This window comes from Phalangium opilio, unplaced genomic scaffold, assembly GCF_054372755.1.
Source record: "Phalangium opilio isolate 3A_F unplaced genomic scaffold, DU_Popi_V2 ptg000070l_1, whole genome shotgun sequence".
In the NCBI taxonomy this organism is placed as follows: domain Eukaryota; kingdom Metazoa; phylum Arthropoda; class Arachnida; order Opiliones; family Phalangiidae; genus Phalangium; species Phalangium opilio.
In genome coordinates, this window is record NW_028324182.1 from 9,988,567 (window position 1) to 10,003,923 (window position 15,357).

Sequence of the window (15,357 nt, forward strand, 5' to 3'; positions counted from 1 at the left end):
CAAAGTCTATCTTCCGCCGCCGGTGACGGGTGACCCGATCATACAAGCTCCACCACGTGATCATCGGGTTAAACTTGCGTCCATGACGTAACAAAAAAAACTCAACTAAATTTTTTTTTCACCTAAGCCTTGGCTGAATAAAAAAAGATTAATTTCAGGTTTTTGATATAAATTCACGAAATAACTCGAATTTTTTGTCTGAAAAACGTGGAACCTAATTAAAAATATCTAAAACGCCATTAGTAACATGATTTCCATTAAATATTATCGAAAATCAAAATTAAATTCAGCAAGCCTAAAATTTCACCGGCTTCACTTGAAAAGTTTGAGGAAACTTGTTCGAAGTTTCACCACGTGATCATTTGGTCCATGACGTAAAAAAAAAAGTTCAACTTCCGATTTTTTAGCTAAGCCTTGGCTGCATAAAAAAGATTAATTTCAGGTTTTTGATGAAATTTCACGAAATAACTCGAATTTTATGTCTGAAAAACGTGGAACCTAATGAAAAATATATAAATCGTCATTAGTAACATGATTACTATTAAATATTATCGAAAATCAAAATTAAATTTACTGAGCCTGAAACCGGCTTAGGCTGAAAAGTTTGAGCCTAAGGTGACTTTTTCAAAAACTGCTTTGTCATAATTCTAAATCAAAGCACTGTGGAAGGCAGGGGTGATGTGCCAGGGCTGAAAATAACCATTTAAATATGCAAATAATAAAAAAATGTCAATTTTAATATTTTATAATCTTATTATTTGTATTATTATTTCAAAATAATTAAAATTATTATAATTTTTATGTTCGTTTCAAATTGTGTTTGAAAATAATTTACATTTTAAACAGATGTTTTTGCTTTATCATTTAAAAATAAGCGCAGGAACATCGTTTTCTTACCTTAATATTTCAAATGTCCCATAAATTTTATTTTAGTGTTCAGAACAAGATTATAGCGACCTCTAGCGATAAAAATCAGAAGAAGAAACAAGCGCGAAATTCAAAAAATGAAGCATGTGTGGTTTCAATATACATTTTATTTATTCATGAAACAAACTCTCCCTAATCTTTCGCAACTGTTTAGCAACCATGTCTTCTATATTGTCACTATTGTCCTCCCCCAAATTGGAAGAACTGGCTGACTCTTCACTATTAGATTGTTTATTACGATCACAGTCAGAAAAGTTCTCTGTATTTGAGGCTGAAGTGGCACTAGAATTAGGTAGCCACTGTCCACTAGATTTAAAATTGCCATAGTTTTGTTTATTCCTTTTAGAGTAAATATCAGGAGGCGCAAATTCATTTAGCCTTTCCTCTCTCCTCCTCTCTGCATAAATTTGAGAAGATGCTGGGCAAAACAAATAGCACAAAATTATAATTTTGAAGCATATTTTTTTTTCATAGGCCTAAAATAAATAAATAAGATTTACCAGTTTTGAACTTTGGTGGTGCGATCTTTGGTATTTTAACCTGAGAAAAATCCTTTCCTTTATCCCAAGGACGTGGATGAAAGGGCCTGGGTTCAATCTCTTCCTCTTTGTTTATCATTTCATCCGGTAAAGGAATATCAGCCAATGATTGCTCCTCTGTTTTGGGGGTTAAGTTTATTAAAGCTTAATAATAACTAAGTTAAAACTTACTATCAGAATCCATTTCATCTTCTTCTTCTTCTTCCGGTTTCTCAATATTTTTCCTTTGCCTAACTTTATCAAGTCTTGCTTTTAAGAGAGCTGAACGTTTTTGTTTGGCCTTCTCTTTCAAATCTCTTTGTTTAATGGTCTAAAAAGATGATTGTTTATTAGAAACTGTTACAAATAAGACCTTTTTCCCTTCAAAATTTACTTGTTGTCTCATATTTTTCAACATTTCCATTTGTTTCTTTCTCTCATCTTCATTTTCGGAGAAGGCAAAGTATCCGACACCATGAGCACGAACCTCTAAAATAAGAATTAAACAATTAAAGGATTGAACAACTTAATAACAACTATATTGAGAATGTTATGTTATTCTGACCTACCTTTATTACGAACATTTTGGTAATGAACTGGGCCAACTGGTTGTTCAGGTTCCTTTGTTGCTTCTTCATCTTCATCTTCATTTTTATCAAATTGTTTGTTCGATGTATTTGAACTTGAAGGATTTGCTAATTTAAAAGCAGGGATTTTGTTAGAATCTTGATAGTAAGGAAGGTCTTCTCTCAAACATGTTCTCTTTTTTCCATATTTATCAATAAAATCAACCCTAATTAATAAATAAATAAATTAAAAGGTTATTGACATTCGACCTCTAATGAAAAGGTAAAATTTGCCTGTACCAATCAGCATTAGGAATTGGAGACTTGTCATTATTATAGTCCTCAATTTTCTCCACTTCTTTATCAGTTGATCCTATTTTTTGATGGATTAAACCATCAAAGACAGTTTTCTTACTGAAATCCACCATATAAAGTTCACTTTCTTCTTCATCTACAATTTCAAGTATAATTAAGTATAACTTTATTATCAACCCAGACTAATTTCCTTTTATTATATACTTAGTTGCGTTTCTCCCGTCGACATTTGTTCATATAGTTTAGCCTTTTGTTCCAACATTTCTCGGGATCGTTTCAGTTGTTTCTCCTCTTCTTCTTGTAGTTCCAAAAGTTTCTCATTTTCCAGAACTTTCTTTGAACTACCCCTAAGTGGTACCTTAAGCTTACTCGTGTCATTCTAAGGAAATAAAAAGCTGTCATTGTCTAAAAATCTAATATCTACGTAGAACAGATCATTACTTTCAATTTCAATGATTTAGTTTCGATATCATAACCATCTCTTTGAAGACTTTGCTTTTTCAATATATCTTGTTTACGAATTAGCTCAGCTTTCAAGTCAACTAACTGTGTATAATTGTAGCGTTATAATATTGTTTAGTTTGAAATATTTAGCTTCATTTCTTACAGCTGCGGTATTTAGTGTAGCTTTTCGGCTATTTTTTACATCATCCATGCTTTACTTTACTTTTTTTCAATATTTTGACCAAGGCTTAGCAATCTAAACCAACTAAAACGTACTCCCTGCTAATCAAGTGAATGCTTATAGGCCTAACAACCTAATTTAATGTCATAAATGTTAAATTATATTTAAAGAGTACCAATAATGAATTTGTTTAGTAGAAAGGTCAGACAAAGTAGACAAAGAACACCACTTTACTTTACCACCAGTGGTAAACAAACGATGTAGCATCGTCTGCTATATCAATACCACGTGATGATTCTTGACCATTAAGAAGGCCCTATTTAAGGACACAATTTGGCCTATTTGTCAGTTGTCATCATCCTCATTCCATTTGAACTTTCCGATCATTTTGCTGCTGTGTTTTATTTGTAAGTTCTTTAGGAAGTTATCCAGAGATTGCGCATTAATATTAGTCATTTAATGTGCTTTTATCTGCCTTGATTGTTGCTTGAGATATTTGGTTTCTCATCGTCGTAATTGTGGCTTCTAATTCAATTGAAATTAGCCACTCTGGTGGCATACCCAACAATGCTAGTTCAGTTGGTGGTATAACATCGAGTGGGAACTTTTCCACCACCACAACTACTGACAGCATGGCCAGTCACAACTCTAAAAATGCAGGGGCTTCTTCTCAATCAAATTCCGCATCTCCTACTGTAGAACCAATGCAGGTAAAACAGGAAGTACTATAGACTAATGGCACCCCATGTTATTTCCCCATAGAGCTTAATACAGTCAAAGCCAGAGGGCTGCCATTACCCTATAGATCAAGATTAGACTAATGGCACCCCATGTTATTTCCCCATAGAGCTTAATACAGTCGAAGGCAGAGGGCTGCCATTACCCTATAGATCAAGAATAGACTAATGGCACCCCATGTTATTTCCCCATAGAGCTTAATACAGTCGAAGGCAGAGGGCTGCCATTACCCTATAGATCAAGAATAGACTAATGGCACCCCATGTTATTTCCCCATAGAGCTTAATACAGTCGAAGGCAGAGGGCTGCCATTACCCTATAGATCAAGAATAGACTAATGGCACCCCATGTTATTTCCCCATAGAGCTTAATACAGTCGAAGGCATTGGGCTGCCATTACCCTATGCCTACCTTAGTATAAGTACCAGATGAGATGAGATCAAATAATTAGTAATATTATTATAATTTATTTTAGGTCTTGAATAAGCAGAGACTACAAGATTTGGTGAGAGAAGTGGATCAGAATGAACAACTTGACGATGATGTGGAAGAAGTGGGTCAATGACATGTGTGTTTGGGGGTTAAAGATTTACGAAGTTTAAGAACAATTCTTAAAACATCCATAGCTTCTACTTCAAATGGCAGATGATTTCATTGAAAATGTCGTCAATAGCTCTTGTCTTTTGGCCAAACATCGGAAATCAAATACATTGGAAGTGAAAGATGTTCAGCTATCACTTGGTAACTTGTTTCTTGCAAGTTTTACCCTGTTTCCTTTAAAATTAAAAAGGAATTTTTGGGTTTCTGCATTCCTTTTAGAGAGGAATTGGAATATGTGGATTCCTGGTTTTGGTTCGGATGAATTGAGACCCTATAAGAGGTCAACAGCCACAGAAGCTCACAAACAAGTGTGTATTCTATTCTTAAAGGGAGGGTGAAGTAGAAAATCAAGTGATTTTTTATCGATTCTTCTACTAATTATAAGACCAGTCTGCATAGTGAAACATTCAGGAAATACCAACTCCGAATGATTTTAAAATTCAAATTAGGCTCAGATTTTAAGGATAATTTTAAACAAGGTCCTCCGACCAATCGCGTAACGCCCTGCCTTCCATTTAACAAAATTCTCGTAGCACGTTCCGTGTCGAATAAAATTTATCACGAGATTTGATAAAATTCACGCGCGACGTGATAATCGTGGCGCGAGACATGGAACGTGCCACGAGAATTTTGTTAACAAAAAGGCAGGGCGTTACGTTATTGGTCGGAGGACCTTTTTTAAAATTATCCTTAAAATCTGAGCCTAATTTGAATTTTAAAATCATTCGCAGTTGGTATTTCCTGAATGTTTCACTATGCAGACTGGTCTTGTAATTAGTAGAAGAATCGAAAAAAAATCACTTGATTTTCTACTTCACCCTCCCTTTAAGAGGTCAATGACCTTTGCCCTCTGCAATTGCAATCTAATTCACATATTATTTTTTCCTTTATAGCGTATGGCACTTATTCGCAAAACTTTGAAGAAATATTAACAGTTATACTGCAAAATCTTTTAACTCTGCTTTGCTTTTGTTACTGTACAATTTTCTCATTTTAAATGAAATGAAATGAAATAAAATAAACAAAGCCAAAATTGACATGATTTTTATTTTTTTCTTCATCTTTGAAATTTAATAATTTATTCATTAAATCTGACCCGTTTTTTATTGGGTGTCGATTTATTAATTCCATCCATATTCTGCCTTTTCCTTGTCTTTCCAAGTTGATCTTTTAAACCCTTTTTAGCGGCAATTTTCACCTTTGATTTACCCAATGGAACATTATTACTGTTCAACCGTTTAGTAACTTTACTCCTTTGACGTTGCTCTTTCTTTTCAGCCAATGTTTTCTTTAATCCTTTCATCTTACGAGTTTGTAGGCGATTATAATCTTGCCTAACCATGTGAATTCTACCCATAGTTGATCCCAATGGGTTTCTTTTGATATTTTTGACCTTCTTAGGCTATAAAAATGGTTCCAATTAGTTTGAACTTTTATTCAGGGGCATGCGAGTACTCGTTAAGTTCGAGTATCGAGCCGAGTACTCGACTCGATAACAACACATTGAGATACTCGAGACAGATTCGAGTAGCTTTTTAACATCTTAAATACTTGGACAAATACTCGAATCCGAGGCTTACAACTATAGCAGACGATGAGTTCATGATCATTTATTTTGAAAATCACCCGTTCAATGTTTAATTGATCACTAAGAATCTTTTTGAACTAGTTAGATGTTAGATAATTGAACATCTTCGTTATTTTCAAGAAATTTACAAAATTGCTACTCGACAAGTCAATATTTGAGACTCGATAATTACTCGAAAGAACAAACAAAATTTGACCTATCTAAATACTCGATACTCGAAAGTATTTTTGAGACTCGGCTCGATACTCGATAAGAAATTAGTTTCGATACTCGGACTCGGCTCGAAACCGAAAAAACAGGACTCGCACACCACTGGTCTTATTAAACTGTAGAGGTTATTAACCTTAAGCTGTTTAGGTTGCTTTTTGGCCAGTTTAAATAAGCTATCCGAAGCCAACTTATGTCTTCTCAAAGTTAAATCCATTCTAGGTCCAATTTCCTCTAATTCAATACGCGGTAATTTACTACCAGATTTTTTCAAAGCAACTTTGTAGCTTCTGAAATGTATTTTTCCCTCAACAACGGTAAATTGTATCACGTGTTCTAAGCCTTGAAGTCTAATTGCATCGGCTTTGGCGCCTCTAAAGAAATCTAAATGAGTTAATTTATAAGTAAATTAAGTCTTATGTCTTATCATGAGTGTCTTTTTAAGTCAAATGAGAAATGAGAGTTTTACCAAGGAAAAAGTTCTTAATTCTTTGATAAATATTATCATTATCAAACTGTTCTCCGGTGAAAACAAGCATGGGTTTGGTACCACTCGCAATTTTAGGGACTTTGAAGTTAGAAATTGGTATGAAATTTTCTAATCCAAATTCCATCATGTCCAATATATGGTTGTCATATGTTCGACCCAATGTCAAATTATGTGGTCTTTTTTTGTTGTGGGATGTAAAGGCAAAGAGAGAAGATTCATTTTTTTGTGCAAAAAATTCCTATTGAATTAAAAAAATTAATTAATTAATTTTGAATCAGGTCATAATTAATTAGAGGTCAGGGGTTTTTCCCGAGTATTTATTATTTACCAGTGATGTGGCATCTTCAAATGGTAAAATATCATTCTTCCTAATGAGTAATTAATTATTAAAGTAAAAATACACATATTATATATTTAAAATGTAAGTTATTATAAATATTATCATTACTTGTTCATAAAAATGGAATTAGGTTGCTTGAGTTTATTCTATAAGAATGTAAGTTTATGTTAAATCTTTTGCACATTTTTGATGTAAAAGGTAATAGTGGAAAATCAGTAAATAACAACGTACAAGATCATTTGCAGCCTGTAAAACTTGTTGGCTGGCAGTTGAACCCCTAACAAATACAGTTTTTTTAACATCCTCTTCTAGTTTTGGTTCTTTATTTTCTAATATTCTCTTTCCTCGTCTCGTCTTAGGTTTCCTAATTAATTAAACATTAAATACATTGAATTTAAAGCCCCGTGGATGAGACCTTTGACCTTAACACGTGGATTTTAGGCCTTGGACTTTTGGGTGGTGCATGCATGACAAGGCTTAAACGGTACTTACACAACACGTTGTAACAGAGGCATTTCGATCTTTATAATAAGTTTCTTTCAATCTAAAAAGTCAACAGAATGTTACCTTATTAAAAATACATTAGAATAATAAATATATTCGTGTATTACCAGATAAATAAATTTCAAAAAAGGGCTACTCTCTCAAGCCCAGCAGCAAACTCACGTGACGTCACTCTAAAGGAACAAGTTGGTCAAGACGTAGTAACGGTAGTACATGAGTAAATTTGTCAAAACGTGAAATTCTAACTTGGACGAAGGAATTTTAATAGAAAGTGACATAATTAACAGAATTGGGCAACAAAACTTACACTTATTAGTTCCATTAATAAACTATCATTAAAATAACACGAGAATAATTACCTTAAAATTCAATAAACATTCAAAATAATAAATAGAAAGGAAGCTACATATTTCGCGCCAAAGTTTGTCTCCTTCCCTGGGATTGGTTCTACCAGAAGGTGATAATAGAAGAAGGATGACACTCTGTATCCTCTTAATACTTTAGTTATGCAACGTCATTCTTTCCAGGCTCACCCTTTTTGTTTGCTTTCCCGCTCATCAAACTATAGATGGGCATCGCACCGTGGGGTCAATTCTATAACTGTTTGGTACTAAATCCTCAGCAATCAACCCACAAACCTCATCTTGATATGGGACAAAAATTCACAAGCCATGGCAAATAATTAAAGGGAGCCATCGGAGGGTTTGCATTTCCCTCCCGCGGATTTCCGAGCCCTCTTCTAGCTACGAGGGGAGTAGTATTCCCCCATGGCCACCTAGAACCAGGCTTCTCCCACAGAAAACTGAAACAAAGTTGGACGTGCAGATTCAGCGCCACAAAAGTGCAGCGTCGAAATTTGAAACGAATAGGCAGACTGGCTAGCATACCCTCCGGTGGCTCCCTTTAAGCGTAATAGGGTGTTTCCGCGAGAGTAAAAAGGGAGAAGAAATAGGGGGCGATAACCGGTTTTCAGGGGATGTCAACATGGCGTCCTAACGTGGCCAGAGTGGGCAGCCGGCAAGGGGAGAGGAAAGGGGGTAGGTAACTTGACGTCACGCGCAAAGACCCTATAGACTAATGATGAGGGAACTATTTATCGCGTATGTGATTTGGTTTAGTAACCTTGCTCCAAAGAGAATATAAGGGAGGAGTGGAAGTTCCCCCGCTCCACAAGCGTAAATAGTTATGTCTCGCCTAAATTATACTAGCGGGAAGGCTAGCGGTACGAGGGAGTTTCCGGCTCAGTAGCGCCACCTACGATACCATTTAATGTCTCAAACGGAAATGCCTCGGTACTGCGCATTGAATATGCGCGGTAGAAAAGCGTGACAAGTTTTGCCCCTCTTTCCACTCCTCCCCTATACTCTCTTTGCTTGCTCCAAATGCTCTGATGTTGGAAAGAACGACGTCGTTACACTTACCCCGCTTTGTGCAGTACACTTCTCTCGAAGAGAAGTATTATATACTTCTGGTTCTACTTACTGCAGATTGCTGGGCTGCAGACTTTCCAGTAGTTCACAGCTGAGATCGGAGAGCGGAATGTTTACAAAATAAAATTAAATAAAATGTAAATATAGATTTTTGAGTCAAGTCCAAAAAAAATGAAAATGGTGGTGATGTAACTGACTCTAAAAGAACAAGTAGTCTGGTCTTGAGTAGTATCCATTGAAAATTAATTATTTTGAGGCGCAAGATGCGTAATTATAATAGAAGATCTATTCATGACAGTCTTATTAGAGATATACCTTATGGATTTACCACACCTTTTAAACTCTTTGACACCGCGAAAGGTAAAAGAAATATATTTAAAAACCAAGTAGTTCGACACTTACACAAAATTAATGTTGAAAATCAGATAGTCTATCATTGGTTCAGAGGCTTTGTTTGCAAAGGAAACTACCCGTTCATTCGGGTTGTGTAAGTTAATGCGTGAGACTCCTTATGTTCCCACCATCCCTGTCTTTACACGGGAATCTATATTGGCAGGTAAATTCCATTTGTTGGAATGAAAGAGGGGACTATATTCTCTCAGGATCAGATGATCAGCATTTATGTATAACTCATGGATATAATTATGAGGTTTAGATATAATTCATAAACGTCGGACGCAACGCAATTTAGTACAGGCAAAGGCAGGGCGTCGTGTGCAAACTTCCGCCTTTTGCGCACGACGCCCTGCCTTCGCCTGTACAAAATTGCGTTGCGTCCGACGTTTATGAATTCCCCCTTAAATCTATCTGAATTCTGTAGTCTAAATAAATTTTTTAATACTACAAAGATATCCACATCCCTTCAAACTGGTCACAGAGCCAACATATTCAGTGCCCGATTTTTACCAAATACTTCAGACAATCATGTAAATGAAAGATAAATGGAAAAAGCTTATTGTGAAATCTGATGGTGGACTTGTATTTTTAGGTTATTTCTTGCTCAGGGGATGGGATTATCATATTTTCAGACATTCAAAGACCAGAAACAAGTTTCTCAAACACCTTCAATTGTCATTTTGGTACAGCGTACGAGATTATGACTGTCCCAAATGACTCTCATACATTTTTATCCTGTGGGGAAGATAAAACTGTTCGTTGGTTTGATCTAAGAATAAAGAATAGTTGCTCAAAGGAGGATTGTAAGGAGGACATACTGATTAACTGCCGATGCGCGGTAACAACCCTGGCAGTAAATCCTTTAACACCTTATCAACTTGGAGTTGGTTGCGCAGACTCTTCAGTCAGAATCTTTGATAGAAGAATGTTAGGCACCAGAGCCACTGGTACTGACTTAATTCTAAGAGTTCTTTTAAAGAACCCACGAGTTATTAAAGTTGTTACGTAGGAAGTTATACTGGTAGTGGTATTCCAGCTATGGTATCCCGTTTTACTGTGCCTGAATTTGAAGGTAACGCTCACCGCATAACTTCATTGGCATACTCCCCTGATGGAGGTGAAATTCTAGTCAGCTATTCCTCAGATTACATTTACTTATTTGACGTGAAAGTATGAGGTTTACACTTCTCAATCCCTTCCTTACGTGTTCTTAACTGAAATTATGTTTTGTACGCTATAAGGATGACAGAAATTCAGTTCCCAAAGTTATTAAGGGTAACAAAGTCGCCCTAGGACAAAATTCTAGTGTAGGTCTCAATTCCTATTCATTTTAAGGTCGAGTTTTGACGTAATTTAGCTTTAAATATTTAAATAGGGTGGTTGTAAACCTTCAGAAAAGCCTTCCATGAAGCGCCTTCGCGTCAGGGGAGATTGGTCAGACACTGGTCCTAAAGCCAGACCAGAGAGTGAGTCAGCTGGCGGGAGAGAACAAAGTTCTCGTTCCTTACATACTAGTTTACTTTCTCGTATGTCCGACGTATTAACTAGAATGTTTGCTTCAAATGTAAACGCCGGAGCGTCATCTAGTCCCCAGGGTAATAGAGTTTTTTGCAGCAAGGTTCATTCCCCCACAAATTGAATGTTACACTTCCCTTCAGAGGTACAATCAGTTCAAAATGACTCTGAAAGCCCATCAAACCAAGAAGGGGAACAAGTTCCTTCGTCCAGTGCAGAAGGTGGAGTCGAGTCTAGTCTTCAACCACAAAACCCAACAATGCCTTCTGAATCTGTTACTGATGAGGCCCCCACAACTTCTGACGGATCTCCAACAGCCCCTAATAATCATAAACCTCCTGAAAATGAAACTGCGGAAGAAGAATCTCAAGAAACATCAGCGCCTCAAGAGGAATTAAGCCAAGCCAATCAGGCAGCTTCTGTTGACAGGTCATTGCAAAAAATGAAGAAAGAGTTATCAACTTGTACTAAAGAAAAGTAAACATTAATAAGTAGCTTTAGATAAGTACTACTACTTTAAATAAAATCATTTTCACCCATTTACACTTACAGGGGTGCTAGTGAGCCACTCTTCAGTTTGACCTTCAGTGGTCATGGAGTTCAAAGTGGCGTCATTTCAATTGATACTGCTGGAAGTTCAGGAACTACATTACCAAGCATACCAGCAGCTGATGACTCATCTTCTAGCTCTGACGATTCTATTTCTGACAAAAAAGTCCCAAATGAACCATCCAGTTCTTCCTCACTTCCCAAAGAAAGTTCCTCAAAGGAATCCGAATCCCAGAAAGTTGATGAAGCTCTGGTTGAAGCCTCATTTTCGGAAGCCTCCCAATCTTCAGGCGACTTTCTTGACAGAATTGATTGTAATACTCAATCGGAAGGGGCTCCTCCTTTAGATAGTTCCTTGGAATTAGAAGTACCAACAATTTCACCACCTCGGGAGGAAGATGAAAGTCTTTTATGGGAAGTAGATAACACTACTAGTGATGAAGATGAAGAAGCTGAGAGATTAACTTCTACAAGAGAGTATGTGTCATTTGGCTTCAAAGTTGAAGTTGAAAACACATCTGGAACCATCGATCTTCATTCATTTTCAGTTACAACTTGAGGGGAATAAGGAGATTAAGTACATCATCAGGAGGAACAAGTTCCTCAGATTTCTCTAGAAGTCCCAAAGACAGTTCTAACAGGAGTCTCTTTCAATCATTTAAAAAGGAACAATCTACCTCGGGTGAAAGCCCAACCAAAGAACACAGTCCATCCTCTCAAATGTCAAGTGTTCCATTACCCAGGGTCAAAAGGAAATATGTTGGGCACCGTAATGCTCGAACAATGGTAATTGGTTCCCTTCATTTTTCTATTAAATATTAAGACGAGGAGCTTGGCCATAAGCTTGTTTGCTTTTATAATTCATTATAATAGATTAAAGAAGCTACATTTTGGGGCAATCGCTTCATCATGAGTGGTTCTGATTGTGGACACATATTTATATGGGACAGAGACACGACAGAACTGGTTATGATACTGGAAGCCGATCACCATGTTGTAAATTGCCTTCAACCCCACCCATTTGACCCAAGTACATATAATGAATATTTTTAAAAAGATTCATAGCAATTAGCCTTATTCCTGATCAGCGCCACCTACCCATAGCGGCGACTTTGAGAACTACTGTAATCGGCAAGCCAACCAGATGTCGCTAAAATCTGGTGACGTCATTTTTGGTAAGACCCGAGAGTGCCCGTCAGTGACGTCACCAGATTTTAGCGACATTTGATTGGCTTTCCGATTACAGTAGTTCTCAAAGTCGCCGCTATAGGTAGGTGGCGCTGATCAGGAATAAGGCTAATTCTAACATTTATTTTACAGTTTTAGCCTCAAGTGGTATTGACTATGACGTAAAACTCTGGGCACCTTTAAAAGAAGAGCCTTTCTTTGATATACAAAGAGCTAGTGAGGTAATTAAATTAATTACTCCACAATCTTAAAGTTAATCGAAACCAGGAATGTATGGAGGAGTTAAAACTTTACCAAATCTAGATTATAAAACGAAATGAAGTCATGTTGGAAGAAACTAAAGATACAATAACCGTTCCGGCAAGTTTTATGATCAGGATGCTGGCTTCTTTAAATCACATTCGTTCATCGGGTAATGTGAATTCCTCATTTTAAAAATAATTAATAATTAATAATCTCTTGAATGTAGAGAATTAGTATTACTTAATTAACATTAAAAAGTTACCCCCCCTAGTATTATTATTATTATTAACATTATAATATTAAATCAATTTTTACGAGCAAAAATTGTAGTAGAGTAAGTTGTAAATGTTAGAAACAGTATAATCCCATTATTTTAAATTAGTTTTTAATATCTGCAGGCGGAACTAGTGTTTGGAGGCGAATTGCCAGGGAAGCACGAGGTGCAGACCAGCCTGATTCCCAATCAGAATAATTAAAAAAAAAAAAAAGGTTTAAAGATGGATGACTCGTTCCCAAAATAAATAAAAAAAAAGTTCCCAGAATAAAAAGTCTTATGTAAAGTTAAGTTTATGATCCTTTTGCTGCTAGTTTTTTGAGAATTATAAAAAGGGATTTCCTAGGCCTAGTTTATTTCCAATACATTATTTAGGGGATGAATTTACTATTAGTAATGTTTAAAAAAAAATATAAAATGATTTTTGATTAATTTTGATCTTTTGTGACAGGGAAAACAGAATTTTTCCCCTCAACTTTCTTTTTACTTATTGTTAATCATTAATTTTTGAATTAATGACATACCCCCTAACAGAAAATAAACTTTTACGGAATGGTTTCGTTTGTTTAATTGTTTTGCCTCGGATATACTTTATAGCCACTTGGAACTTTATACATAAGGTTAAAGAAATAATTAATTAATGAATGTAGTCGTACAAAGAAATTTTACTTGATAAAAAAAAAACATGATTTTTTTTTTGTTAATCTTCAAGTGAAAATAATTAAAAACCTTGAAACTATTTAATTTTAAGATTTTTTCAACCCCCTTCCCCCTACTCTTTTAGACCTATTAGAAAATACTATCAGATGTTTCAAGTTTCAACGGTAAAGGCAAAAAAGAAGGCAGTTTGTATAAATAAATAGTCATTTTTTTTAAAACTAGCTATGTTTTTTTTTACATAGCTAGTCCAAACACAGACACTATGCAGTACATAGTTTTGTTTTCCCATCGGACAGTGCAACTTCCTGTAAAAATGTTTTAGCCTGGTTGAAGTTAATAGAAAGATATGGTTAAAGAAAAGAGGCCATAGACTAATCTTTAGTTGAATTAGACAATTTGGATTTTCTGAAAGGAATTAAAACTTCATTTAACATAAATTATCTCTTATTACTAAATAATTAGCATTCAATTAGTTTTAAAAACGTGGACTACTGCGCCATCCGCCATTGCTTTAGTGTCGTCTGCTACCCAGAACCTCAAGTCTGTGAGAATTCAACCAATCCCCTAGGGGTAAGAGGTTCTGGATAGCAGACGACACTAAACCAATGGCGGATGGCGCAGTAGTCCTCGTTTTTAAGACTAATTAAATGCTAATTATTTTGTAATAAGAGATGATTAATAATTTTCCTTTTAAATTTAGAAAAAGGCTGTTCTAATGTTATGTAACCTGAACTTTTCCTTTAAAAAATTGAGAAATTAGAATTCAACTAAAGTGGCCTATTTTCTAAAGAACTTCATTAAAAAGGCTTCCCATTTTAAATGTCAATTAAATATAGGCACCATTTTCAATGAAGTTAGAGTATGAAAAGGTTCTTAACCATCACAGGAATTATCCCATAGGCACGAACTTGCTGTATGTAAACCAGCACCATTTTTTTGCATGATAACACAGGTAACTAAGAGACCAAATGAATCAATCTCACATTCAATTCTGACACAAAAATCTCACCCAAAGCCTTCTGTACTTACCTATATACTTGAACGGTTTATTAAGTTTTGTTAGACTGGCCAAAATCATTTCAACTATCAAAGATGTCCATTGATTCACTTTTGTGTGTTGGTATGCCGAACCTTTGATTGTTCCTTCAATAGACTCCTTTATAATTGGCCCAACTTGGTCCACAACAAATACCGGCTATATTTGTGGTTTTAACGTTTAGAATTAATTAATAAAAGACTTTATTATGAAATTTAATGGCATAAATTACAACACCTCTTCTGAAGTTTGGTTTTCCTCCATTTTAGTTTGCCAAGGCTTAAGAATACAGTTTCAAAAAATGTACTTGAAGTACAGTACTTCTCCTATAATAAGCCTAGAGAATTTTTTTGAACTCAATTAGACTGAGTTAATCAATAGTTTTTGCATATTTTAACATAATTTTATAACATATTTCTACAAAAATTCACCTTAATTTTTATGTAGCCATAAACAACGAAAGTCCTTAATCAAAATAAAATGGACAACACCATGGAGTAATAATTAAGGAGACACATGGCTTTTGTTTTGACACAGTCTCCTGTTACATTATTTTCCACATATTTCCTTTACTCCGCACCATGATATGAATCTTTTTTAGTCTTTGGACCACTTATACGTAAATAAATAATAACATTTGTAAATAAG

At 35.4% G+C, this 15,357-nt stretch overlaps 5 protein-coding genes across 6 annotated transcripts; 2 read left to right on the top strand and 3 right to left on the bottom strand.

The window, feature by feature from the left end:
* Positions 1 to 1,016: 1,016 nt before the first annotated feature.
* LOC149661484 (coiled-coil domain-containing protein 174) lies at positions 1,017 to 3,172 on the bottom strand. Its single transcript, XM_089843003.1, has 9 exons — positions 2,934 to 3,172; positions 2,768 to 2,872; positions 2,531 to 2,705; positions 2,312 to 2,462; positions 2,015 to 2,238; positions 1,840 to 1,934; positions 1,638 to 1,776; positions 1,428 to 1,583; positions 1,017 to 1,345 (listed from the first exon to the last, which is right to left on the bottom strand). The coding sequence occupies exons 1-9, from the start codon at positions 2,979 to 2,981 to the stop codon at positions 1,038 to 1,040; spliced, it is 1,401 nt and encodes a 466-aa protein (XP_089699129.1). The 5' UTR covers positions 2,982 to 3,172; the 3' UTR covers positions 1,017 to 1,037.
* A 356-nt stretch (positions 3,173 to 3,528) lies between these two features.
* Taf12 (TATA-box binding protein associated factor 12) lies at positions 3,529 to 5,326 on the top strand. The gene is made up of 5 exons (XM_089843029.1): positions 3,529 to 3,661; positions 4,165 to 4,242; positions 4,316 to 4,430; positions 4,509 to 4,597; positions 5,183 to 5,326. Exons 1-5 carry the CDS (start codon positions 3,584 to 3,586, stop codon positions 5,219 to 5,221), a joined length of 399 nt encoding a protein of 132 aa, XP_089699155.1. The 5' UTR covers positions 3,529 to 3,583; the 3' UTR covers positions 5,222 to 5,326.
* Positions 5,317 to 7,647, bottom strand: Non3 (Ribosome production factor 2-like protein Non3). Its single transcript, XM_089843016.1, has 8 exons — positions 7,526 to 7,647; positions 7,407 to 7,458; positions 7,146 to 7,278; positions 7,023 to 7,060; positions 6,903 to 6,942; positions 6,554 to 6,812; positions 6,221 to 6,468; positions 5,317 to 5,691 (listed from the first exon to the last, which is right to left on the bottom strand). The coding sequence occupies exons 2-8, from the start codon at positions 7,427 to 7,429 to the stop codon at positions 5,368 to 5,370; spliced, it is 1,065 nt and encodes a 354-aa protein (XP_089699142.1). The 5' UTR covers positions 7,430 to 7,458; positions 7,526 to 7,647; the 3' UTR covers positions 5,317 to 5,367.
* A 1,182-nt stretch (positions 7,648 to 8,829) lies between these two features.
* LOC149661487 (DDB1- and CUL4-associated factor 6-like) lies at positions 8,830 to 13,578 on the top strand. Of its 2 annotated transcripts, none has more exons than XM_089842984.1 (15): positions 8,830 to 9,208; positions 9,274 to 9,335; positions 9,405 to 9,497; positions 9,697 to 9,774; positions 9,837 to 10,191; positions 10,254 to 10,414; positions 10,486 to 10,551; positions 10,620 to 10,839; positions 10,903 to 11,236; positions 11,312 to 11,785; positions 11,857 to 12,094; positions 12,182 to 12,338; positions 12,629 to 12,717; positions 12,800 to 12,908; positions 13,122 to 13,578. In XM_089842984.1, exons 1-15 carry the CDS (start codon positions 9,112 to 9,114, stop codon positions 13,145 to 13,147), a joined length of 2,559 nt encoding a protein of 852 aa, XP_089699110.1. In that variant the 5' UTR covers positions 8,830 to 9,111; the 3' UTR covers positions 13,148 to 13,578. The 2 variants fall into 2 exon arrangements, with proteins under 2 accessions (XP_089699110.1, XP_089699109.1); XM_089842983.1 differs by having other exon boundaries at positions 13,138 to 13,578.
* LOC149661488 (dynein light chain Tctex-type 1-like) lies at positions 13,557 to 15,280 on the bottom strand. The gene is made up of 5 exons (XM_089843030.1): positions 15,141 to 15,280; positions 14,947 to 15,046; positions 14,703 to 14,868; positions 14,552 to 14,629; positions 13,557 to 13,978 (listed from the first exon to the last, which is right to left on the bottom strand). The coding sequence occupies exons 2-5, from the start codon at positions 14,971 to 14,973 to the stop codon at positions 13,908 to 13,910; spliced, it is 342 nt and encodes a 113-aa protein (XP_089699156.1). The 5' UTR covers positions 14,974 to 15,046; positions 15,141 to 15,280; the 3' UTR covers positions 13,557 to 13,907.
* Positions 15,281 to 15,357: the final 77 nt, after the last annotated feature.